The sequence below is a fragment of the Electrona antarctica genome (genome assembly GCF_951216825.1).
Source record: "Electrona antarctica genome assembly, chromosome: 12".
NCBI classification, from domain to species: Eukaryota; Metazoa; Chordata; class Actinopteri; order Myctophiformes; family Myctophidae; genus Electrona; species Electrona antarctica.
Genome location: NC_136793.1, coordinates 52,460,312 through 52,486,724, shown reverse-complemented (window position 1 = coordinate 52,486,724; position 26,413 = coordinate 52,460,312). Strand labels below are relative to the sequence as shown.

General features: G+C 43.8%; 1 protein-coding gene across 1 annotated transcript in view; it reads right to left on the bottom strand.

The window, feature by feature from the left end:
• The window catches only part of nr6a1a (nuclear receptor subfamily 6, group A, member 1a), a 103,153-nt gene that overhangs the window by 1,195 nt on the left and 75,545 nt on the right, over window positions 1-26,413 (bottom strand). Inside the window, exons 4-9 of the mRNA XM_079515476.1 lie at window positions 11,314-11,544; window positions 7,952-8,007; window positions 5,351-5,511; window positions 3,784-4,014; window positions 2,701-2,955; window positions 361-482 (exon numbers count right to left, since the gene is read on the bottom strand). Of these exons, the coding sequence (XP_079371602.1) occupies window positions 361-482; window positions 2,701-2,955; window positions 3,784-4,014; window positions 5,351-5,511; window positions 7,952-8,007; window positions 11,314-11,544 (1,056 nt within the window). The remainder of the gene's footprint in view (window positions 1-360; window positions 483-2,700; window positions 2,956-3,783; window positions 4,015-5,350; window positions 5,512-7,951; window positions 8,008-11,313; window positions 11,545-26,413) is intronic.

Below are 26,413 nucleotides of genomic sequence, written 5' to 3'. Positions count from 1 at the left end.
CGTACTTAAGTTTTAAGTTCTCTTTTTTTAAGGTTTTTTTTTTAAGTTATTTTTTTAGTTTGTGTATGTGTTTTCTTTAAGTTTTTTTTTTAAAGTTTTTTCTTTTTAAGTTTTCTTTTTAAGTTACGTTTTTTTTAAGTTTTTTTGTGTGTGTGTGTGTGTGTGTGTGTGTGTGTGTGTGTGTGTGTGTGTGTGTGTGTGTGTGTGTGTGTGTGTGTGTGATACAGCTGCACCCTCTGGTGGCGGGCGGGTGGTGTTACAGCGTGACACACACACAGACAGACAGACATGTTCTGCTAGGTCTCATAGTTAGTGCTCATTGGGACTTTACTGAATGTGCGGTGAAACAGTTGCCGTTACCTTGGTTGAGGAAGTTGATGGCTTTCATACAGGCGTACTCCTCGTTGCTGACCTTCAACTGGTGGAACTTGCGGAATAGATAGATCAGCCTCTCCATCACCTCCATGCCGTCCTCGCTGAACCTGAGAAGGCACACGGGAAAACGTTGGTCAATGGCGCTGAACTCAAAAACACAAGTTTTAGTTTGGAAAGGTCTGCATAAAACCTGCTCAATGAATCACATGTTCCAATGGAGCGTGACAACAAGGGAGTAAAACGTCAAAGACAAGAGTCAGTTCCCATAAGAGTTCATTATTAAAGTTTCTTTCGCTAAAATGAGACACAAGGAGGACAGAGAGGAAAGGGATTATGTCAGAACCGTGACAGTGATTGAGGGCAGAATGTGCTCAACTTAACATCATGTCTTGCTGACCAAAACCGTTCCCGGTATTTCTGCCATCCAACCCAGTAAATCCGCGCACCAATCTTCATCCTTGTCATTCTCTGTACTCACAGACCTCACATCTCTGTAAGCAGATCTCAAAGCTCTCATGTCTACCAAAAGCTGGCTCTGCCACCGTACATTGGATACCGTGGCACCTCGGATGAATAAACCGCAGGCAAATTGACTGAAGGCAACATGACGGCGGCGTAAATCTCGCAGGAAATTAGGAGCAAAATGTGTCATGGGGTCAGATAATTCAGGTCTGATTTACACAGCGGTGAACCCCCGCGTGCGTTCTACCCTGGCGTGGGACAGATGTGTATTTCATGCCCCAGACGGTGCTAGCCAGAGCTCTGTCTTGAGTCATCCTCCCCGACATGGACCAGATAACTGGCCTTCGTCCAACAACAATACGGGCCACTGTGATAGCAGAAATATCAAACCCTTTTGGATGATATAGAACTCACGGAGTGGAACGCCTTGCCTTTGTAGGAGAATGTTGTTGCGGTAGAGGCGGGATTTATACCTAGTTAAGCAGCAGAAATAGCTCATCTACAAGCTCACACCGTGTCACAGAGCAACACCTCGGGAGCTTGTATATCTACGGTTCTCAGTGCATGACACAGGGTGCAATGAAGTGTATCGTATCCTTTAAATCCGGACGCCCGCCGCTCGCTATAGTGAAATATGGAGTTAGAGAGGACACAAAACGCCAGTGTTTTATAGTTGTACATTAATGAGAACTGATACCCTTGATATAAAGGGGTCAGAGGCAATATGAGCCACTCCATCTAATCTAGGAACGACCTAAATTAATAAGGCTGCTTTCCATCACCATTAAACGTACAGCAGTTAAAAGCTGTAGCTTAATATTCACCCTTTTAAAAGCGATGTTTAACTTTGGTAGTAGAATCTTTTTTGGTTACCTGGCCATGCTTAATACGTCAAACATATTGTCGATCACCTTCTATCTGTAGCTTCTGTGCTCCAGGAACTGGATGTAGCGATTCCGTTCACTTTTATCGTATGAGGAAAAAAACCTCTCAAAAGCACACTTTTAGCACATTAAAAAAAACAATACGTAATTGTCCTGGTACGTCATTTATTGGATTATTTCGCCTACCAGCGGACATAGTTGTGCAGCAACAGAGAGTGTCCTATTATCCATTACATAGTTTTGGAGCCAGACGGGAGAAGAGTCTGGGTTAAAGCGAACCGAAGGCATGGAGCTCGTTCATTTCTATTGATAACAAGCACCTTATTGATCAGGCGTATCGAGCCGGGGTTCTTATCGAGCCCACTATCGAGCATTTTCTAATTATTTTTGTGGAAAGTTTAAACTTTAAAAGTTTAATTTTGTTACCTGGACAGCGCTGGTTGGCAGGTATCAATACACTTTTAGACCCACATGTTTGTGCCAGCAGGGGTGATTCGATTTATTTCTTGATCGACTCTTGTCTTGATTGTTTAACCCATTCTGGGCGGGAACCCCTTTTGGTGTTTGAAGCATTATGTTATACTTTAGCTATTGAAAAATAGCAGATCTACAAGCTCGTAGCGCGGCACCGAGTGCCGCGCTACGAGCTTGTAGGTCTGCTATTTTTTTGAAAAATCGTGAAAATGTGGCGCAAATCTTTGAATGTATATTCTTTCAGAGCGAACATTTTTGGCTCAAATATGTGCTTCTGAGGGGTCCCTGGAGCAACATATTTTCAGATGGGGGGCGGGCCAATTCAATATATTTTTGGGGGTCCTTGACATGAAAACGTTTGAGAACCACTGACATAGAAACATAGGTTTTTCAAGAAAACTGTCAGGATATAGAAGACATTTTTTTTTAGAATGCCCTAGTACGTGTGGACCAAACGCATGCGCGACCACCCCCGATCGCAATCTCTTCGCCAGGCCACACTCACCCTTGCAGCTCGTCGTCCGAGGGCGTGTACTTGGCCGTGACGTCGGCCAGGTCGCCGAAGATCTGCGCGCTGTAGATGGTGAGGCAGGAGAGCAGGATGAGCTCCTGCCAGGTGGAGCTGAGCAGGCAGGTGTAGTCCTCGATGGAGAGCTCGCAGAAGAACGGCAGCTTCTTGATCCAGGAGATCTGGCGGAAGAGCAGCTCGTCCGCCAGGCGGCACAGCAGGGCAAACAGCTCCACCTGGGTCACCTTGTATCTGGAAAAGAATAAAGAAATCACATCACCCGTCAGTGTTGTTTTCGTCTAAGACTAAAACTAAGACGAAAAATGTCCGTCGACGACATTTTTCCACTGACAAAAACTAAATGGAAACTAGATGAACTAAGCTATGATGACTAAAACTAAGACTAAATATACTGGCAATTTCGTCAACAAATAAAAACTAGACTAAAATGTTAGGAAGGGGACTAGTGGACAAGAGATCCAGTATAAGAAATTTTTCACTTGGTTGCATGCTGAAAATAGCAGATCTACAAGCTTGTAGATCTGCTATTTTTAAGTGTAAAATCAGTCATTACGACGGCATCGAGGCCCGCCAAAATACATTTTAGTCGACTAAATCAACTGTAGATTTAGTCGACTAAAATCTTATGATATTTAGTCGACTAAAGCTACACTAAAACATTCCAGGTGACTAAAATGTGACTGAAACTAAATGAAAACTATTGAAGAGACTATGACTAAAACTCAAAATGTCTGCTAAAGCAACCAACTCCACCTCTCCTCCTCTCTCCCTCTCATGGAAGTAATTGACAATATATAAAAGTTACAACACCAACTTCGATGAGGCAGTATTGCTTTGTTTTAAAAAATATACGGTCTTCTTTATTTCCTGAAAAATGTATATTTTTCATTTCCTGAAAAATGAACATTTTGGAGTTATGAGGTTTCCTCCCGACAGCAGAGATAATACTATACAACAGTCTTTAGGTAAAGCAACTCACCCGTCCTCTATAAGCATGGGGGGTGGCCAGTGGAGCGATAATAATAATAATACAACATAAAAAAATGTAAAGCAACTCACCCATCCTCTATAAGCATGGGGGTGGCCAGTGGAGCCAGGTCCTCGGCTGCCACCAGCTGCAGCACGAGGGGGTGGGACTGGGGGTACAGGCTGCGGGGCTGCGGCGCCAGCAGCCCCGACTGGGCGGCGTAGCTGAACAGGTGAGGCAGGAGCTGGTAGGGCGTGGACATGGAGGTGTTGATGTACTGGTCCCTGAGAGCGGCGGTGTAGCCGTTCATCTCCACAGAGCGACTTAGTGGAGGGAGAGAGAGAGGTTGCGAAAGTTAGAGGTTTGTGTGCTTGTGCGCGTGTGTGTGTGTCAGTGTTGATTTCGTCGACTAAAACTAAGACGAAAAATGTTTGCCCTCGACTACCTTTTTTCACCGACTAAAACTAAATGGAAACTGAATGAAAACTAAACTATGATGACTAAAACTATGACTAAAAATATTGACAATTTCGTCAACAAATAAAAGCTAGACTAAAATGTTAGGGAGGGAATAGTGGACAAGAGATCCAGTTTCATGCTAAGTTGCTGAAAATAGCAGATCTACAAGCTTACAACGCGTCGCGCCGTGACACGTTGTAAGCTTGTAGATCTGCTATTTTCAGCATGCAACCAAAGTGTAAAAACTGCCATTACAACGACATCAAGGCCTGTCAAAACACACTTTAGTCGACTAAATAAACTGTAGATTTAGCCGACTAAAATCTTATGACACTTAGTCGACTAAAACTAGACTAACACTACAACATTTCAGGTGACTAAAATGTGACTAAAACTAAATGAAACTTACTGGAAAAGTATGAAATGACATTCCATAATGTTCCATACTTTCTAAATTTGTGTAGGAACCCTATGTGCGTGAGAACAGATTGGCACATACAATGATGCAGAACAGTGGGGTCCCAGTGTTTACCATACCACCCTACGGTAGATGTGATTTTTCAAACTAACCCAAATAATCCTGCTGTGAGGCGCTTGAGTGGAATGAAAGCACTTGGTTGTGATTGGTTTCAGAGGGATCACAACGTGGATGCTTGTAGACTAGAACTTTTCCATCAAGTTCACCGTGTTCATAAATATGCATTTCACTTGGCGCTACATTACTTTCACTCATTTCTGCTGACTATTTATTTGATAAAAAAAAAAAAAAAAGGAAAAAAAAGTGCATTGCAATTAATTATGAGTTTATGTAGCCTTGGGGGAGATAAGTCTAATGTTTACATAGAATGAGACTAAAATACATGCCACCGCACTAGCCACCTAGACAATATTTGGCCTTGATGACTGCAGATAGACAATGCCATCGTCTCCGTAGTGAGAATGCCAGATAAGCGTGCCAAGTCCTTTGTGTGCTGCTATCACCAAAGCCTTAAGCAGAGGCAGGAGCAGAAGCAGCGGCTGCATATTCATGGCATTCTTTCGCTGATGAATGCCTTAACTAAGTCTAGCAGAGACGGGAATGAGGTGTTAGGGCTGTCACGGCCAGCTCATTATCTCAGCGATGGAGGGCGGCGAATGCCACCGTTTGCCCAGATTGAGCGGGGGGGAGGGGGCGGCGGCAGCGGCGGCGAGGAAACTCACTTGGACGACAATGTGGAGGCGGGTGACGGCTGGTTGCCCTCCGAGGCGCCGTTGCTAGGCGAGCTGTGGTCACTGTCGCCGTTGTTGCCCCAGGTGTGTTCCGGCGCCTCTTCCTTGAACTCCTGGCCTGACATGATTCGCTCAATCTCCTCCTCTGTGATCTGAGGACAGAGAGAGAGAGAGAGAGAGAGAGAGAGAGAGAGGGGGGGGGGGGTAGACAAGAAAGAGAGGAGGCAGAAGAGTGAGAGGGGGAAGCGGAGAGCAGAAGAGATGGAGAGAAAGAAGGAAAGAAAGAAAGTTAGTTGCATTAAATGGGTTTATGTCCCCGTGTGACCAGGGTATTTTTTTTTTGCGTCTCATTCAATTGATCAGCATTGACGAGCTATCCAGTTAACACAGAGGTGCAAGGACGATGTTTGCCACGGCGCAAACAAAACGCCGTACCGGTGAAATGGAAAACGAGGCATGACGGACGAGCGAGGTGAGGAAGTGGAGCTGGGTTCAGACTTAGAGATGCACACATAAAGCTTAAAATAAGAGGATTTAATGGTCATTCTTCTTGCACTTCCACGTAAAGAAATGAAAAGCTCAAGTGACACAAAAAAAATCTAAATAAAACATCTCGAGTGCATTTAAATAAAAAAGAAAAGAAAAAAAACTGCCTTGTATCCGCAGTGATCTGAATTGGGGGCTCGGGGGTCAATTTACTTTTCACTTCCACCAATTCAGCACGCGAATGGAAACGACAAGATACTCATCATTTAATAATGACAGAAAGGTGCTCCGTTCATTATGGTCACACACAAAAAAAATGCCACGTTCCCTTTTTTTTCCCACACCAATTTGTATTTTTTATAATTTATTTTTTTATTGCGACAGAATTGTCTGAATTGACCACCATCGCTGTCCTGAATACAATTCTGCAGCTTCACAGTTATGATGACTCCGTTTTAATTAGCCTCGGGGTCGGCCAGTTCCCTGACCAGTCTGCTCTGCATGTATTCACGGGCAATAATGAAATGGGGAGACTGAATAGATCTTTTCACTCTTAACCCATTCAGGCCTGACGTCGAAATTTAAAAAAAAAAGTTTTCTAAATCATGACAATTTTCGGAAAGATTTGAGGCACATTTTAACGATTTTTCAAAAATAGCAGATCTACAAGTTCATAGCGCGCCACTCGGTGGCGCGCTATGAGCTTGTAGATCTGCTATTTTTCAAGAGCTAAATTATAACAATGTTTAAAACACCAAAAGGGGTTCCCGCCCAAAATGGGTTAATGGTTAATGTGGTTAAACGCTAACGTGACATGGATGCGTTCCAGGTCTCAATGGATTAACAACATTTCTAAATGGGCCCAAGTATATTTCCTGTTGCAGTGTTTGTGAATATTCAGTAGCTGGCACTTGGACCCAAGCTCTTCCCCTCCTTAGTAATGCAATTCTGCTGAGAAGCTCTAAAGAATACTGTCAATAATGTGTGGGCTAATTCTGAAAGGGAATGCAAATTATCGATTAGTGCCGATGGTAGACTTTATGTAATGGACGAGCTAACCTGGGTCAATTTTGTTACATGCTTTGTGTTAGACCGAGTGGCGCGCTACGAGCTTGTAGGTCTGCTATATTTGAAAAATCGTGAAAATGCGGCACAAATCATTGAATATATATTCTTTCAGAGCGAGCGTTTTTTTTATTTCGACGTCAGGCCTAAATGGGTTAAGACTGAGGTGTGGCCGGTTAAGACTGAGGTTAGGGTTAGCGACCTATGTGGCCGGTTAAGACTGAGGTGTGGCCGGTTAAGACTGAGGTTAGGGTTAGAGTTCTACGTGACCGGTTAAGACTGAGGTTAGGGTTAGAGACCTATGTGACCGGTTAAGACTGAGGTTAGGGTTAGAGACCTACATGACTGGTTAAGACTGAGGTTAGGGTTAGCGACCTACGTGGCCGGTTAAGACTTAGGTTAGGGTTAGAGACTTACATGACTGGTTAAGACTGAGGTTAGGGTTAGCGACCTACGTGGCCGGTTAAGACTTAGGTTAGGGTTAGAGACTTACATGACTGGTTAAGACTTAGGTTAGGGTTAGAGATCTACGTGACCGGTTAAGACTGAGGTTAAGGTTAGCGACCTACATGGCCGGTTAAGACTGAGGTTAGGGTTAGCGACCTACGTGGCCGGTTAAGACTTAGGTTAGGGTTCGCGACCTACGTGACCAGTTAAGACTTAGGTTAGGGTTTGCGACCTACGTGGCCGGTTAAGACTTAGGTTAGGGTTCGCGACCTACGTGGCCGGTTAAGACTGAGGTTAGGTTTAGCGACCTACGTGTCCGGTTAAGACTTAGGTTAGGGTTCGCGACCTACGTGGCTGGTTATGACTGAGGATATGGTTAGGGATAGTGTTAGTTAGTAGATGTGAAGAGATCTGACCATACATGGGGACAGCTGGAGAAAATGGCCCAGGACCGGGATGCCTGGAGAGCTCTTGTTCGTGGCCTATGCCCAAGGTTGGGCGATAGGCGTAAGTAAGTAAGTAATAGTGTTAGTTCAGAATCATGGGAGGTCGGAATATCGAGAGGTCGGAATAATTGGCACCGTTGATATTTACCTGAACAGGTCCAATGCTCTTGTTCCTCCCTCCGGGCATGCCATCTTCTCTGATTGCTGAAAAGCAAGAAAATGAATTTTACTGGAAAGGAAAGATTACTTTACACATGACTACTTAGGTTTTGCATCCATTTATTGATAAAAGAAAAATCATTTCATAAGAACAATCATAGCTCAGCTTGGTGTGAAAACAATTGAATCCGTTACATTGGAGTAGCTAGCTAGAGAAAAGTCACACGTGTAGGCTATTCCTCTGTCCAGCAGAGGGTGCTGTTTAACTACAGTACAGAGGATTACAACATGGTTCTAGTGCAGTGGGTTTTCAACCCTTTTCATCAATCAAGCAAATATTTTAGTTAAAAATGTTCGCTCTGAAATATATATATTCAATGATTTGCGCCACATTTTAACGATTTTTCAAAAAATAGCAGACCTACAAGCTCGTAGCGCGCCACTCGGTGGCGCGCTATGAGCTTGTAGATCTGCTATTTTTCAATAGCTAAATTATAACATGATGTTTAAAACACCAAAAGGGGTTCCCGCCCAGAATGGGCCCATCATTTATTGGGCCTTTGATGAGATTTAGCCTCTCAGACCCAAAACTAAAGACTATTGTGTTGTCGTTGGGTACGATTTTGTCTACAATTCCATGCTTTTGGCAAATGTCGATCAAAATAACAATTCTTCTACATTCTCTAATTGTGTAGACTTCTTGTAAATGAAGTAGTGCAGATATTTAACAATAATTGAACTCTTGAGAGCGTGAAATGTTGTGTTGTGTGTTGTCGTTGGGTACGATTTTGTCTACAATTCCATGCTTTTGGCAAATGTCGATCAAAATAACAATTCTTCCACATTCTCTAATTGTGTAGACTTCTTGTAAATGAAGTAGTGCAGATATTTAACAATAATTGAACTCTTGAGAGCGTGAAATGTTGTGTTGTGTGTTGTCGTTGGGTACGATTTTGTCTACAATTCCATGCTTTTGGCAAATGTCGATCAAAATAACAATTCTTCTACATTCTCTAATTGTGTAGACTTCTTGTAAATGAAGTAGTGCAGATATTTAACAATAATTGAACTCTTGAGAGCGTGAAATGTTGTGTTGTGTGTTGTCGTTGGGTACGATTTTGTCTACAATTCCATGCTTTTGGCAAATGTCGATCAAAATAACAATTCTTCCACATTCTCTAATTGTGTAGACTTCTTGTAAATGAAGTAGTGCAGATATTTAACAATAATTGAACTCTTGAGAGCGTGAAATGAAACCAAATGAACCCGTACGGGTCCATTTGGTTTCATTTTACACTCTCAAGAGTTAAAGATCTAGGCTATAAGGGTCCATTTGGTTACCACATGGAACAGGCCTCAAGGACCACTGGTTGAAAATCTTGCTTATTTATTTATGTATTTTTCTGTGACGGTGGTTAAGTCTGTCTTTTTGAACAGTATTATTATTATTATTAACAGCTTGTCAAACTAAACCACTTAATTAATAACTACATTGAATCCAGCTTCCAATTTCCAGAAAGGCCACCCAACCACGTACCCCAACTTGCTGTTGTTGGGTGGTTTCTGGGATCTGAATTAACCCATTCTGGGCGGGAACCCCTTTTGGTGTTTTAAACATCATGTTATAATTTAGCTATTGAAAAATAGCAGATCTACAAGCTCATAGCGCGCCACCGAGTGGCGCGCTACGAGCTTGGAGGTCTGCTATTTTTGAAAAATCGTTAAAATGTGGCGCAAATCATTGACTATATTTCAGAGCGAACATTTGTAACTAAAATATTTGCTTCTGGGGGGGTGGGGTCCCTGGAACTACATATTTTGAGATGGGGGTCCGTGGCCCAATAGAGATAATTCTGGGGGTCCTTGACATGAAAAAGGTTGAGCACCGCTGACATGAAAAATTTTATTCATTTTCCTGGGGAAACTAAATTGACCTGGTGACCTAATAATGAGGCCTCAATGTTGTAATTCACTTGGAAGTTGGAGGTGAAGAAATTCCACAGAAAAAGAGAGTTTGAATCTCAACGGGAAGTGTAGCCTGGTTCATTCCTCATAATTAGGTAATATAATATTGGCATGTTTGTTGTGTGTGTGTGTGTGTGTGCTCGACGCTCACAAAATCAGTATATCAGTTCATATAAAAATGAACTGAAAATATGTAGTTCCAGTGATCCCCAGAAGCAAAGATTTGAGTAAAAAAAAAACTTTCGCTCCGCAAGAATATTTATGCCAAGATTTGCACCACATTTTCACGACTTTTCAAAAATAGCAGACCTACAAGCTCGCCGAGTGGCGCGCTACGAGCTTGTAGATCTGCTATTTTTCAATAGCTAAAGTATAACATAATGCTTAAAACACCAAAAAGGGTTCCCGCCCCAAAATGGGTTTTAATATGGAAGGTTGGATAAAGTAAGAATGGAATTATGGTAACCTTGAGAGTGGTGAATTATATGGGTGCTCAAATGAAATCTACAAACTCACATATTTTCTGCAACACATCTACCTTCATATTGGATGCCCCCATTCCTTCTTTACATAACCTTGTAGGAGTGAGTATAGAGGAGCTGGGACAGAGCCAATCTGGCAACCCATTTAAGTAAATAATAATGTTTTTCCCCTGAGACACAGCCTATACTGCCCCTGCTGGTGTATGGTGTCCTTGCATGTGCAATCATACAGGTGGTAAAAAGTAGGGGTGGTTTTAGTTTTAGTTACTTTATGTTCTGCTTGAAGGTTAAAACATTATCATTTTTTAAATATAAACAGTTATATTATATATTCTGATAGCTATCATTGCTAGTATAAAGTAGGGGTCTCTCAAGCTTTTTAACAGAAAATACATTTTCAGGCGGTTTGACAATTTCAGCCAATCACCAACACTATATAGAGCATCGCAGTCCCGCCCCCTTTCATGACGACGCCAGGCCCAGGAAATAATTCCCAATGCATTTTCCCCATAGACATTACAAAAAGTATGTATTTAAAGACCTTATAAGCCTCGTACAAAGCCAACTCGAGTTGTGACAAATCATGACAACAAACAAATAATTACAAAGAATAAAAACAACAAAAAAGCGTTTTTTTCTTCTTTCTAATTCTTTGTTTGGCCCCCCAAAAAAAATTGTGTTTACTGTCACGATTTCTCACAACTCGAGTTGGCTTTGTACGACGCTTAAAAAAGGTCTTTAAATAAATACTTTTTGAAATGTCTATGAGGAAAATGAACGGGGAATCATTTCCTGGGCCCTGGTAGGGGGGGGGGGGGGGGGGGACTGCGACGCTATATTCCGTGGGCACGTTGTTGTGACCTTGTTAGATCATCTGGCCGCGAGTAGAAAACCCTAGGCTCACCTTTGCGGTTCATCCCCATCTGCAGACACTTGAGCAGCCGGCAGTACTGGCAGCGGTTGCGCTGCTTGCGCGACATCTCGCAGTTCTTGTCGCGGCTGCAGCGGTACACGCGCTTGTTGCAGATGCTGCGCTTGAAGAAGCCCTTGCATCCTTCACAGGAGATGATGCCATAGTGCAGGCCTGTGGCGCGGTCTCCACAGATAAGGCAAGTACGCTGGTCAGCTGGATCATCTGGGGGAAGACAAGAGGAGAACACGTGGTGGGGTTTAGCATCGGGGGGAACTGTATCATGGCAAGACAAGAGGGGACGGAAATGGACCCAAAAATGGGAGATTTCCTGGACATGGGTCCATATTCTACAGAGTTACACCCAAACCACACCAGTTGCAGCTCTTAGTTGCAACTAGTCGCAACTCCTTGCAACAACCCATTTTGACCTGAGATCAGATTCTAAAAATGTCTTCTACATCCTGACAGTTTTCTGAAAAAGCTATGTTTCTATGTCAGTCGTTCTTCGATTTTTTCAAAAAATAGCAGACCTACAAGCTCATAGCGCGCCACTTGGTGGCGCGCTATGAGCTTGTAGATCTGCTATTTTTCAATAGCTAAAGCATAACATAATGCTAACACCAAAAGGGGTTCCCGCCCAAAATGGGTTAAGGTCAGCCACACCAATGCAACTCCTTGCAACAAAACCGTTTTAAGGTCAGCCACACCGAGGCAACTCCTTGCAACAAAACCGTTTTAAGGTCAGCCACACTGATGCAACTCCTTGCAACAAAACCGTTTTAAGGTCAGCCACACCGATGCAACTCCTCGCAACAAAACCGTTTTAAGGTCAGCCACACCGAGGCAACTCCTCGCAACAAAACCGATTTAAGGTCAGCCACACCGATGCAACTCCTTGCAACAAAACCGATTTAAGGTCAGCCACACCGATGCAACTCCTTGCAACAAAACCGATTTAAGGTCAGCCACACCGATGCAACTCCTTGCAACAAAACCGATTTAAGGTCAGCCACACCGATGCAACTCCTTGCAACAAAACCGATTTAAGGTCAGCCACACCGATGCAACTCCTTGCAACAAAACCGATTTAAGGTCAGCCACACCGATGCAACTCCTTGCAACAAAACCGATTTAAGGTCAGCCACACCGATGCAACTCCTTGCAACAAAACCGTTTTAAGGTCAGCCACACCGATGCAACTCCTTGCAACAAAACCGTTTTAAGGTCAGCCACACCGATGCAACTCCTTGCAACAAAACCGTTTTAAGGTCAGCCACACCGATGCAACTCCTTGCAACAAAACCGTTTTAAGGTCAGCCACACCGATGCAACTCCTTGCAACAAAACCGTTTTAAGGTCAGCCACACCGATGCAACTCCTTGCAACAAAACCGTTTTAAGGTCAGCCACACCGAGGCAACTCCTTGCAACAAAACCGATTTAAGGTCAGCCACACCGATGCAACTCCTTGCAACAAAACCGATTTAAGGTCAGCCACACCGATGCAACTCCTTGCAACAAAACCGTTTTTAAGGTCAGCCACACCGATGCAACTCCTTGCAACAAAACCGTTTTTAAGGTCAGCCACACCGATGCAACTCCTTGCAACAAAACCGTTTTAAGGTCAGCCACACCGAGGCAACTCCTTGCAACAAAACCGATTTAAGGTCAGCCACAGCGATGCAACTCCTTGCAACAAAACCGTTTTTAAGGTCAGCCACACCGATGCAACTCCTTGCAACAAAACCGATTTAAGGTCAGCCACACCGATGCAACTCCTTGCAACAAAACCGATTTAAGGTCAGCCACAGCGATGCAACTCCTTGCAACAAAACCGTTTTTAAGGTCAGCCACACCGATGCAACTCCTTGCAACAAAACCGATTTAAGGTCAGCCACACCGATGCAACTCCTTGCAACAAAACCGATTTAAGGTCAGCCACACCGACGCAACTCCTTGCAACAAAACCGATTTAAGGTCAGCCACACCGATGCAACTCCTTGCAACAAAACCGTTTTTAAGGTCAGCCACACCGATGCAACTCCTTGCAACAAAACCGATTTAAGGTCAGCCACACCGACGCAACTCCTTGCAACAAAACCGATTTAAGGTCAGCCACACCGATGCAACTCCTTGCAACAAAACCGATTTAAGGTCAGCCACACCGATGCAACTCCTTGCTTGCAACTGCCATTGGGGATAATGGTTGCAATGAGTTTGCAAGTAGCTTCATGTCGCAAGGAGTCGCATGGGCGAATCATTGGTGCGGTTTGGGCTTCGAACGAACACCATGGATTTCACTGCGTATAAGGGGTTTTCTACTGTTTCCCGTAAATAATTCTTTAATATAAATTCATCTAAATGCATGAAAAGCAAAATACCTTGCTGAAGGCACAAATCATTAATTGAGTTAATGGGGGCGATCGGGGCTTAAGTGCCCACCAGGCATTGCCTAATCCAAAGGATTCTTAATCCATTGAGACCTGGAACGCATCCATGTCACGTTAGCGTTTAACCACATTAACCATTAACCCCTTTTGGTGTTTTAAACATTGTTATAATTTAGCTATTGAAAAATAGCAGATCTACAAGCTCATAGCGCGCCACCGAGTGGCGCGCTATGAACTTGTAGGTCTGCTATTTTTGAAAAATCGTTAAAATGTGCCTCAAATCTTTCCGAAAATTGTCATGATTTAGAAAACTTTTTTTTTTTAATTTCGACGTCAGGCCTGAATGAGTTAAGCTCCAGCTATCATTTTGTGAAGGTGTAGTATAAGTGAGGTACAACAAGCAGGCTGTGAGAGGCTCTTGAAGAGGACAAGAGCACCGAGTGCAGACGTCTTATATGTTTTATTCAGCGAGCCTGACAGGAGAAAGGAGAGGGCTAAAATGACACGAGTGATTTGTTTACAGTCTCTCCTTTCTCTCCTCCGAACCATGACAGTGTCAAATGGAGGGCTCTGTACCCAAAACACAGAGCTTCATTTTTTTTTAAGGTCAACAACTTAAAATATAGATGATCAGTACTATGTGAAAGTGTTACAGTTCTCTGTCATGGGGATCATTTGTAAGCTCTCCTCAAAGAAGTGCAATTGTCAGAAGAGCATTCCTCTCACTTTTCATCTCGCAAGCTGGCAGCGAAATCTACCAACGTTCCCTTAAAGGGATAGTTCAGAATTTTTTAACTTAAAGGGGCATTCCACTCATTTTCAACATTTTACTATGTCATTAATATACCTTAGAGCTGTTGTGTGGAAATAATAAAAAGGTTCCCCCATTCTGTGTTTCCTAGAACTAGAGGTCTGAAAATAATCATTAACATGGTGAAACACATCTTGATGACATCATCAAGATGTGTTTCACCATGTTAATGATTTTTTTCATAATTACATTACTTCCCCTTTAAGCTGTATGAAATACTTGCCATTAGTGGTTGCAACTGTATTCATTGCCCAAGTCCCGTGGTGGGGGTTCTGCTCTGGTTTTGGTGAAATATTAAGTAGTTCCGGTCATTTTGTGGGGCGCACAGGGGGCCACAGCACACATTGAAGTAAATTAATTCACAACACTATAGCGTAATTTGTATCGTTGACCTATTTCTAACATATAGTGCAACTTTCGTTCATTTTTTACCCCTCTATCACACGGAACTACTTTTTGTGTCCATATCATTACGCCCCAAAACATTGTTCTATGGGATAGATGGGTCAAAGTTGAACGAATGTTGCGCTAATATTTTAGAAATAGGTCAACAATACAAATGACGCTAGTTTTGTGGAATTATTTACTTTAAATGCGTGGCCCCCAGTGCCCCCCACAAAGTGACCGGAACTACTTAATATTCACCAAAACCAGAGCAGAACTCCCACCACGGGACTCGGGCAATCAATTAATACAGTTGCAACCACTATATTAATGGCAAGTATTTCAACAACTTAAGTTCCCTTTAACGTTAAGAGAAGAAAGCCTATACTCAAAGACGTTGCACACATTCACTCTCGCACAACAGTTAACCTTAACCTCGTTTCCTAAAAAAGGGAGCTACTTCTTTTGCTGAACATTTCAAAATCGGAAAAGCTGTTAAGACAGGAATAAGTGAGGGCAGTAATTTAGAACACTCGGGGTAGGCTCGGGGTAGAGGGAAAGGCTACGCAAAAAAAAAAAAAAAAAACGAAGTAGTGTGGAACAGGATGTCCTTAAAACTAAGCACGGTCAGAAATAGTAGGTGAAATTACATAGTGTTTGGAGTTTTAAGTTTTGCCAGCGGCTTAGCAGCATAATGCTGACCACGAGAGAACAACGTATGAAGAATGGAAAGATCCAACGCCTACAGAAGAAGGTGGCTACACCAAAAAGGACCGCGAGCCGACACAAGCAATGTAGCCTATACTACTACCGCGTGTGTATGCACGCACGTGTAAATGGAGAGGGATCAAAGAAAGATGTATTTCCTTTGAGGATCTCCTCCTGTGAGCCTCAGATATTCTCAGTTACTTCTCCAGTCATCGAGGTAACCCCAAAGTCTTGCGTGGCAGCAAACTGTTAGCCCATTATGGGCGGGAACCCCATTTTGGTGTTAGAATTTTGTTATGCTTTAGCTATTGAAAAATAGCAGATCTACAAGCTCATAGCGCGCCACCAAGTGGCGCGCTACGAGCTCGTAGGCCTGCAATTTTTGAAAAATCGTGAAAATGTGCCTGAAATCTTTGAATATATGTTCTTTCAGAGCAAGTTTTTAACTCAAATCTTTGCAACTGAGAGGGTCCCTGGAACTACATATTTTCAGATGATGGTCGGCGGCCAATGTCATATATATTTGGGGTTCCTTGACATGAATATGTTTGAGAACGACTGACATAGAAACATGAGGTTTTTTAATAAAAAAGATTTGGAAGACTTTTTTAAATTTATTTCGACGTCAGGCCTAAAGGGGTTAAGACAGCAATCTCCAAAAAGCTTCCATTAATCCCCCCCCCCCCCCCCCCCCCCCACCCATCTACCTCTAGCCCACATAATAAAACTCAGTGGAGGAAGCTTGGAATTAAGCCTGGGCACTGTCCACGGCATTAAGTACTATATCAGACACACATAGGGCGGCACACACACACACACACACACACACACACACACACACACACACACACACACACACACACACACACACACACACACACACACACACACACACACACACACACACACACACACACACACACACACACACACACACACACACACACACACACACACACACACACACACACACACACACACACAAAATCAACCATGTGCACCATCCCCCCCCCCCCCCTACAGAGAGCAGATGGGGTTGTGGACGCCATGGTTACGGTGAATAGCCCTGCTCTCCAAAGAGCGACTCCGGTTGGAATGTGGCCCACGCCGTTCACTGATCTGTATCACGGATGGAACCCGCCGGCGGAACGCTCCGGAGATCAAACGTTTAAAGGGACCAGATTAGGGCGGCCGACTCCGCCCCCCACGCAAGCCGCATTGGCTTCCTAATTATGATATCAGCTAAACAAGGTCACCCCCCCGTCCATCGCTGTCAGTCAGTCAATGGGCAATTACATCTGAATTCTGTCCCGTCCCGTCCCCCCCCCCGCGGCCGTCCCCCCTCCTCCCCTCTCTTTCTGTGACATCATCTGCTGGAAAGGAAGTGTTCTTAACCCATTTTTGACCTGAGATCAGATTCTAAAAATGTCTGTTTGGAAATGACAGCTTTCTGGAAAAGCTATGTTTCTATGTCAGTGGTTCTGCGATTTTTCAAAAATAGCAGACCTACATGCTCGTAGCGCGCCACTCGGTGGCGCGCTACGAGCATGTAGGTCTCGAAAAAAAACAGCAATCAAAATAATGGCGCTTGAATGAACATTTCTGCGTGGGCTATTCGAAAATATCAGATGTACAATCGTGCCACGCTCGCGAGCTTGTACATCTGCTATTTTTCAACATTTTTAAAACATTTTTAAAACCCGATTCAGAAGACTTTTTTTTTTTTTTTAATCTGCCTCAGGCCTTCACGGGGTAAATGCTAGTAATTAATATCTACTGTAAGACAAAAGCTAACCATGGAAACACTTCTGTGAGGTACAGGTAGGAAGACCAACAACACAATGCAAGGAAATACAGAAATTGGGTGTTTTCTTTGGGGGTTTTTTTTTTGTGTGGGTAACACCAGTGGAATCTTCACAGCCTTCCAACATTGTAGTCTCTGTCCCTCATAACTGTTCCTCAGCAATCTCTAAAACAGTCCATGCTTGTCGTGGTGGCCACTGAGCAGCTCCACTGACTGCATGTCACTCTGTAAGGTTTTCTGGTGTACAAGCTCATTTCCCTGAGCATTACGCCTATTGTATGTTGCTGTACAATGTGTCAGTAGACACATCCGTCATTTCAATGAGTGACACATTTGTACAATAAAGGTATGAACGAGTCCCTCTCTCTGTGTGTGTGTGTGTGTGTGTGTGCGTGCGTGCGTGTCAAAGTGCCCCAAAAAGGCCTCTGATCCAGGGAGCAACCTGGGGACCACTGTGTCGGGTTAGGGTCCATCATAGACCCACCCGACACAGTAGTGTCCATGGGTTGAAAAGAGGAGTTTTCTTTTCAAAAATAGCAGACCTACAAGCTCGTAGCGCGGCACTCGGTGCCGCGCTATGAGCTTGTAGATCTGCTATCTCTTTGCCAGCTGCTTGAAAAGCACGCTGGACAACATGTTCACCTACTAGCGACCTAGTGGAACCTTTTTTTCATCATTGGCTGCCACTAAGCCAATGGGAGACTTGCCCATTAAACCCCATAGTCTGAACGGCATAAAACCCATACCCTTGAACGCCGCACCGTGAAGCCGTGAGCCGAGGCAAGACAAACCCATTTAGACCTGGGAACGATTCTACAAATGTCTTCTGAAAAACCTCATGTTTCTATGTCAGTCGTTCTCAAACATTTTCATGTCAAGGACCCCCAAGATTATCTGTAATTGGCCGCCGACCCCCATCTGAAAATATGTTGTTCCAGGGACCCCCCCCCCCCCCCAAGAAGATTGGAGTTAAAAACGTTGGCTCTGAAAGAATATATATATATTCAAAGATTTGCACTACATTTTCACGATTTTTCAAAAATAGCAGACCTACAAGCTCGTAGCGCGGCACGCGGTGCCGCGCTGTGAGCTTGTAGATCTGCTATTTTTCAATAGCTGAAGTATAACATAATGCTTCAAACACCAAAAGGTATCTTTTTTTCCCCTGAATGCATAGCCAGGGATCACCTGCAATACCTCCGCGCGCCACCAGGGGACCGCAGACCACCGGTTCAAAACCCATGCTCTATTATAGGTCAGGACAGGTTGAAAGGCATCAACCAAAAAATGGCTTGTGTTCGGGTTACATCCCGTTTGGTCAGTGGGGTTGAGAGAGAGACATGAAAAGGATCCAAAACAAGAGGAGATCACGTCCAAACGTGGAGCAGAATATCAACAATATAATCTCCTACAGTTGGAGGCCATCGATATTGTCCTTTTCTTTTTGCTGAGGTTTGCGTGATCTGCGCAAAAGGACCGTTAACCCATTTTGGGCGGGAACCCCTTTTGGTGTTTTAAACATTGTTATAATTTAGCTATTGAAAAATAGCAGATCTACAAGCTCATAGCGCGCCACCGAGTGGCGCGCTACGAGCTTGTAGGTCTGCTATTTTTGAAAAATCGTGAAAATATTTATTTCAGAAAACTGGAGGATTTAGAAGGATTTTTTTAAATGTTGATGTCAGGCCTAAATGGGTCAAATGATAAGGGACAATATCGGTGGCACCCAACATTACATGTGAACGACGACTGTAACAAGAACACAACGAGGAGGCCGATACGCTTAGTACCGGTACTAGTCAACATGCTCATCCATTCACCCGATGGCCTGATGAAAAGGACTCCATGCTTTGACAATGCAACATGCCCCATGCAACCGACATATTCTCTTATATTCAAATGAGCTGGATTATAGAGCGCCGTGTCTGTAATTTTTCGAAGAGCACGTGAGCGAGATGAGAGAGAAGGTCTATCTCTCTCTCTCTCTCTCTCTCCCCCCAACCGGCTCACCGCTAAAGCCTCCAGGAGAGTGGGCTTTCATGAAGGTTTTTTGCAGGGTTCATGTACTAAAGGTAATTAGAAGGGAGTGAGGGTGGGAGGGGGAGGAGGGGGGGGGGGGGGGATGGTGTGTGTGGGATAAACCCTCTCTAGATATAATGAATGGTGAATGGAAGGACTTCTAAAAAGCCCAAAGAGAGATTACCATTTAAATGGCATGAGGTTTAAAATTCGCCATGATTCAACCTCACTGACTGGGGAGCATGCAGGGGTTAGCCACACTGTATGTACAGGAACAATGGGCAGGCACCCCCCCCACTCATTTCACAGTGGGATTACAATTTAACCCATTTAGGCCTAAAAATGTCTTCTAAATCCTGACAGTTTTCTGAAATGCCTAATGTTTCTGTATCCGAGGTGCTCAATGTTTCATGTCAAGGACCCCAAAAATGATATGTAATTGGCCTCCGACCCCCATTTGAAAATATGTTGTTCCAGGAACCCCCCCCCCCCCCCCAGAAGCAAAGATTTGAGTTAAAAAAATATACATTCCAAATTTGCGCCACATTTTTAAAAAATAGCAGATCTACAAGCTCCTAGCGCGCGCGCTAGGAGCTTGTAGATCTGCTATTTTTCAATAGCTAAAGTAATGCTTTAAAACACCAAAAGGGGTTCGCGCCCAGAACGGGTTAACCATATTATGATGAGCCCCTCTGTGCACCACAGAAAGGTGAACTGGACTCTGAGACATTGATATAAGACACATTCTTCTTCTTTTTTTTTTTACGTTTTCTTTTTTTTTGGGGGGGGTGGTGGGGGCATTTCTTATCTCTGATCACAGTGACGGAGCAAAGAGCAGTGGGAACTGGGATGGACTAGAGCTTTATTGACGGAGCTCAGAGCCAGATCGTGAGACAGAAACATTATAAAAATAAAAATAAACCAAAAATGCAATCAATTCGAAATCCGTCTCCTTTACCGTCTTCTTCCTATAGCTACATTGTTGGTAGGCCAGTCGAAAGAAGCCCCAGATCAATAGCATGCTTAGACTGGCGAAGAGCATCTCCTCTGACCCCTTACATGTTTTAAATGATGAATATCAACTGTTGCCCTCCATGAGGCGGTTTAGAGTCCCAGAATATAAGAAGGATATGGATATGTTCTATTGTTCTTGTTCCTGTCTGCTTCTGTGATGTGTGTCCTGTAATGTACCTCGTGCAATGTACTGTGTATGTCCTGTCTGTATCTTGAACGGTGACGTCATGGACGCAAAGCAAATTTCAGTGAAAGCTGACAATAAAGTTGTATCGTATCGTACACTCATGTTATTAAAACACTATTGGGGATGCGTGTAACAGATTAAACAGAGCCCATCACGTTTACAGGTGAACAAAATGGGACATGGATAACAAAATAAAGCGCATCGTTTCCACCATAGGGGAAAATCGAAGCTTTGATCAAAACATTCAACAGTTCTGTGTAATACAGTCGCAATGAATCAGCCAAAAGCTACAAGTTGGCCCTGCGCCTACATTGATTTATAATTATTCTATTTCCAAGCAGCTCGCACGCACGCACACGCACACACACGCACACACACACACACACACACACACACACACCCCTGATTAGAATGCACAGAAGGGCTGGACGGACCACAGAGCGCGGTGTGTGCCATCGTGAGATAGAAGCGCGGTGGATCAGCGCAGATTGAGCTGGAAGTCTAAAAAATGAAGAGCTTTTCAGCCATTAATCCTTCCCAGTATGGAGCGGAGCGACACTTCCACTAAGCCTCGAGGAGACCCAGCTAAAACTTTCAACGTCATACCTGCTTTAATCCATATTGGGCGGGAACCCCTTTTGGTGTTACGAGCTTGTAGGTCTGCTATTTTTTTTTAAATTGTTAAAATGTGGCGCAAATCTTTGAATATATATTTCAGAGCGAACATTTCTAACTAAAATATTTTCTTCTGCAGGGGGGGTCCCTGGAACTACATATTTTGAGATGGGGGGGGTCCGTGGCCCAATAGAGATAATTCTGGGGGTCCTTGACATTAAAAAGGTTGAGCACCACTGACATAGAAACATGGGTTTTTCAGAAAAATGTTAGGATTTGGAAGCCTTTTTTTTTTTTAATCGACCTCAGTCCAAAATGGGTTAAGAGTCATTTTATCATACCCTCCCGCCGCCTTTGGGCTAAAGTGCACTCTCAGCAAGCATGAAACACTACGTGGGTTATTCCTCTGCATTCACATGAGGCAGATGCAAAGACGCATCGCATCCCGCACTACTCCGCAGTGACGTCTGTCATCATTTTACATTCTCATTGCAGCTACAGTTGTAGCTGTGTAGCTTTGGATCTGGAAGTTGAATCCGGCTCAGCTTCAATTTGTAGCTTTTGCAGCGGCTACACAAAGCGTCGGATGCATCTTTGTATCTTGGCGTCACTGGCTTCCATTGGCAATGAATGGTAGACTGTTCTATCTATTCTGCCTGTGTGAATGCAGCTTATCGTATGGGTACTACTTGTAATGTAACTGACTTCCAGTGGTGGAAAGTAACTAAGTACTTTTACTTAAGTACTGTACTCAAGTACAATTTTGAGGTATTTGTACTTTACTTGAGTATTTCCAATTTCAGTACTTTTACTCAACTACATCTCAGGGACCACAATTTGTACTTTTACTCCACTACAATTGTTTGAACACTTTACTTACTAGTTACTTTTTACGATTTCAATTTTGATTAGAAAACATACATTAACCACTTCAACCCTATACATTTCGGCCATTTGAAAATAGCCGATCTGCAAGCTCTCAATGCGGTCGCGTTGTAGATCTGCTATTTTCAATAGATCTTTGTACACATTTGAAACTGAATGTCACTGAAAAGGTGACATTCTGCAACACGGGTACTTTTACCTTTTAGTACTTTAAGTACATTTGGATGCCGATACTTTTGCACTTTTACTCAAGTACATTTTAATTTCCGTACTTTTACTTGTAACGAAGTGGTTCTAAATTGCAGTATTGGTACTTTTACTTAACCCATTTATGTTATAATTTAGCTATTGAAAAATAGCAGATCTACAAGCTCATAGCGCGCCACCGAGTGGCGCGCTACGAGCTTGTAGGTCTGCTATTTTTGAAAAATCGTGAAAATATTTATTTCAGAAAACCGGAGGATTTAGAAGATTTTTTTTTTTTTTTTTTGAAGTCAGGCCTGAATGGGTTAAAACAATTGAGACTTTTTCCACCACTGCTGACCTAGAAGACCTCCTTCGGGGTCAGTCGGGCATACTGTAAAGAGGGCATACTGTAAAGAGGGATAATAATCGTTAGATACACGAGGGAGATTCCAGTGTCACATATAAAAAAGAACATCCGAGGTCCAATAAAATGACAGCATGTGGGATCCTTCGTAAGCAAACCATTTGTCGCCTTCGACTCTGCCCACATGTGGCCACAGACAGACAGACAGACACAAGGACAGGTAATGCATTAAAACCATATATTTCATTGACCACCCTATGTGACTTCTTCAATGGAGGGGTTGGGGAAAACACACACAATAGCTCTATTAAGCTTATTTGTCGAATCTACCAGCACCTCTCTTTCAAGTGCATGGCCACCGTAAATAAACAGCCCCGCTTCACACCTTCACACACTTGATCCCAGTGTGAGAAGTCTGCATGTCTCTCTACTCTCAACCCCCCCTCACCCCCCCCCCCCCCCCCCCCCCCACCCCCTCCCCCCCTACAGAGAAGACCCAGCCCACATTACAATTTAGGACATTTAGCAGACGCTCTTAATCCAGAGCGATTTACAATAATAGCACTGCCTCTCTAACCCACTTAGACCCGAGTTAAAAAAACATTCACTTTGAAAGAATGTATATTCCAAAGATTTGCGCCCCACATTTTTACGATTTTTCAAAAATAGCAGACCTACAAGCTCGTAGCGCGCCACTCGGTGGCGCGCTATGAGCTTGTAGAGCTGCTATTTTTCAATAGCTAAATTATAACATAATGTTTAAAACACCAAAATGGGTTAATAGAACTCTATGGCAGTGGTTCTCTAAAGTGGGGTCTGGGGTGAAGACGTGTTAAAACAGCATCACTATCATTTTAACCAATTTTGTATACATATACATATTTTATACGCTGGCTATGAAAATTAAAATAAAACAGATGTACAAGCTCACAGCGTGCCACGCTGCGAGCTTGTACATCTGCTACTTTTGAATCTGTTTTTGAGGGAAAAAAAATCTATTGAATAAGTTTGACATTTTTAACATTAATCTTCTCTTCTGGTGGTCCCTGGCTGGCACGTTGGTCTGCGGACCCCCTGTCCACTCTGTGTGTGTGTGTGTGTGTGTGTGTGTGTGTGTGTGTGTGTGTGTGTGTGTGTGTGTGTGTTTTTACATACATTTACAGTATTTTTTATGGCCTCTGGTGTATATAATTAAGCGCAACTGTAGAAGTAAGACTTCAGTTTCTGGCCCACCGATATTATAAAAAGCCAACCTATAAAAGAGGAATACAATGGTTTAACCCATTTTTGGGCGGGAACCCCTTTTGGTGTTAGCATCACGTTATGCTTTAGCTATTGAAAAATAGCAGATCTACAAGCTCGTAGCGCGCCACCGAGTGGCACGCTACGAGCTTGTAGGTCTGCTATTTTTTGAAAAATCGAAAAGAACGGCCGACATGGAAACGTAGCTTTTTCAGAAAACAGTCGGGATATGTAGAAGACATTTTTTTTAGAATCTGATCTCGGGTCAAAAAATGGGTTCATTTGGGAGGCAACACCGCCCCGAACTCGTGTGACGTGTTCGTGTGCGTGTGATAAAGGCAGTGCTATGGGAAAAGACATGAGCCGAGAGCTACAGGGCGAGTCTGTTGAGTAGAATGTGGTGTTGTTGTTTTGTCATGTCCTGCATCATCCTGCAGAGGAGGGTGATAAATCCCACCGATGTGACATGTGGAAGAGTTGTAAAGCTTGGCCTTTGGTTCATCTTGAACTCCACCCTCTCTCTCTCTCTCTCTCTCTCTCTGCAAGCCTGGGTCAGCGTTGCCAGGTTTTGCGAGAGAAACAAGCAACCGCGGGTCTATGAAATAGAGCCAAAAGACATTTTTAACAACGCAAATCTTGTATGGCTGGGGGCTGGGTCCCTGGCATACAATGTTTTCAGATGGGGACAAATCTATATTGATTTAGGGGGGTCCTTGACTTGAAAATGAAACGCTGGTTCAAACATTTAGGAAGCAAGCCCAAAATAAGCCACTACACCTTTAGAAAAATTAACAAACAAACAAAAGCAAAAAAAAAGAAATGCAACTACCAATATTTACAAGCAAGGGTAAAAAAAAAAAAAAAACAAGCCCAAAGGTTGCTTAAATTTAAGCAGGACATGGCAACAGTGGCCTGGGTGCTGGAACCCTGGGCCCCGGTGACAGCCCCCCTCCCTCCTGCCCTCCCCCAGACCCTCCCCCTGGGCCCATTAAAGCCTGCATTGTTTCCCAGGGGTCAGGCCGGGTTTCATTCCAAACTTTAACACAAACCAGGAAATGCAAGTCAAGCATTTTAAGCCCCCCCCAGTCAATGGTGAAGACAAGCAGCACTTCTGTTTCCCGGCATTCTAAATATGGAGACTCCCGTAAATGCGTTGGCCGCCATCGAACTATTAAAAAATAGCACCAAAAATCACTTTGTTTGGTTGTAAGCAGATACAGTGTTGCTATTTAGTAGAAATACCGGGGCGACTCGTTTTTCTTCACATCTGTGGGATTCAAGTAACAGACTGCCAAATGAAAGGGGTCATCTCTTTCACTAATTATTTAAAACAAAAACAAAGAAATCACACTAAGCATTTATCAACATACTGCTAGACTCCACAGGAGTTGGTGCACCATTATCAGCTGCACAAGATAAGGAATGCGTAGTCACGAATGATGTTTAGGCTGTGTTTTCCCACAAGGAGGGGGGGAGAGGGGGGGGGGGGGGGCTGCATTTTTCCTTTTGAAAAAAATGCAACTGTTGACTCAGAGCTTAGCTCTGTCGGGGTGGGCACATATGTGATGCATATGTGTGGGGCATTTGAGCGATCGGGTCCCATCATCAAATATGGGATACATGACACCTTGTGAATCTCACGCGGGGTGTGTGTGTGTGTGGGGGGGGGGCAACAAGCATTTTGATGCTTCACCAAACGAAACATCACTTTAACCCCTTCAGCACCCCCGTCTTCTAAGCCGCATCACGCTGAGAACAGACACACATCGAGGCCAAATCTCCCTATTGTTCCAGTCCTCAGTCAGACAATAGCTGATGTGTAGCTAAAGCAGTCTTTGAGTGGTTGACAGAGCGACAAGGCCTGCTGTAGGGGCTTTCTCTCCATGGAGGTTTTTGTCTTGGCTTTCTACCATCATGCCCAGCTGAGAGAGAGAGAGAGAGAGAGAGAGAGAGAGAGAGAGAGAGAGAACGAGAGAGAAAGCGGGGGATGGAGGAATTGGCTGTACTTTTCCGCTGGAGGAACCCCCCCCCCCCCCCTTTCTTTTTTTCCCCTCTTCCACACTTTCCCCTTTCTTGCATCTTTCACCCCCCCCCCCCCCTTCTCTGAAAACCGCAAAAATGTGTTCTACCTAAGGGGACAACGCCCCCCACCCCCCATGATACATAACGTGTACATGCCCACACATCCAACAGAGGCTAAAAGGCATCTGAAGACCCACATTCCTGAAAAGTGACTCCGCCAGTCCCCATAGTCTCCACCACTGTTATGCAAAAAATGCAAATCTCAGAAGTTCCATGCAGTTGCAGATTGGGGCTCATCCCTTAATGACAATGGTAACCTGTTGGCGTTGCTTGATGAAAATACACCCATGCGGTCTTAAGGGAGCTGCTCAGGGGAGGATTAGAGCTTAACATCATTAGCATTTTGGTTAATAACACCCAACATAGGGCACGTTATTAATGATATGCAAATACTAACCATG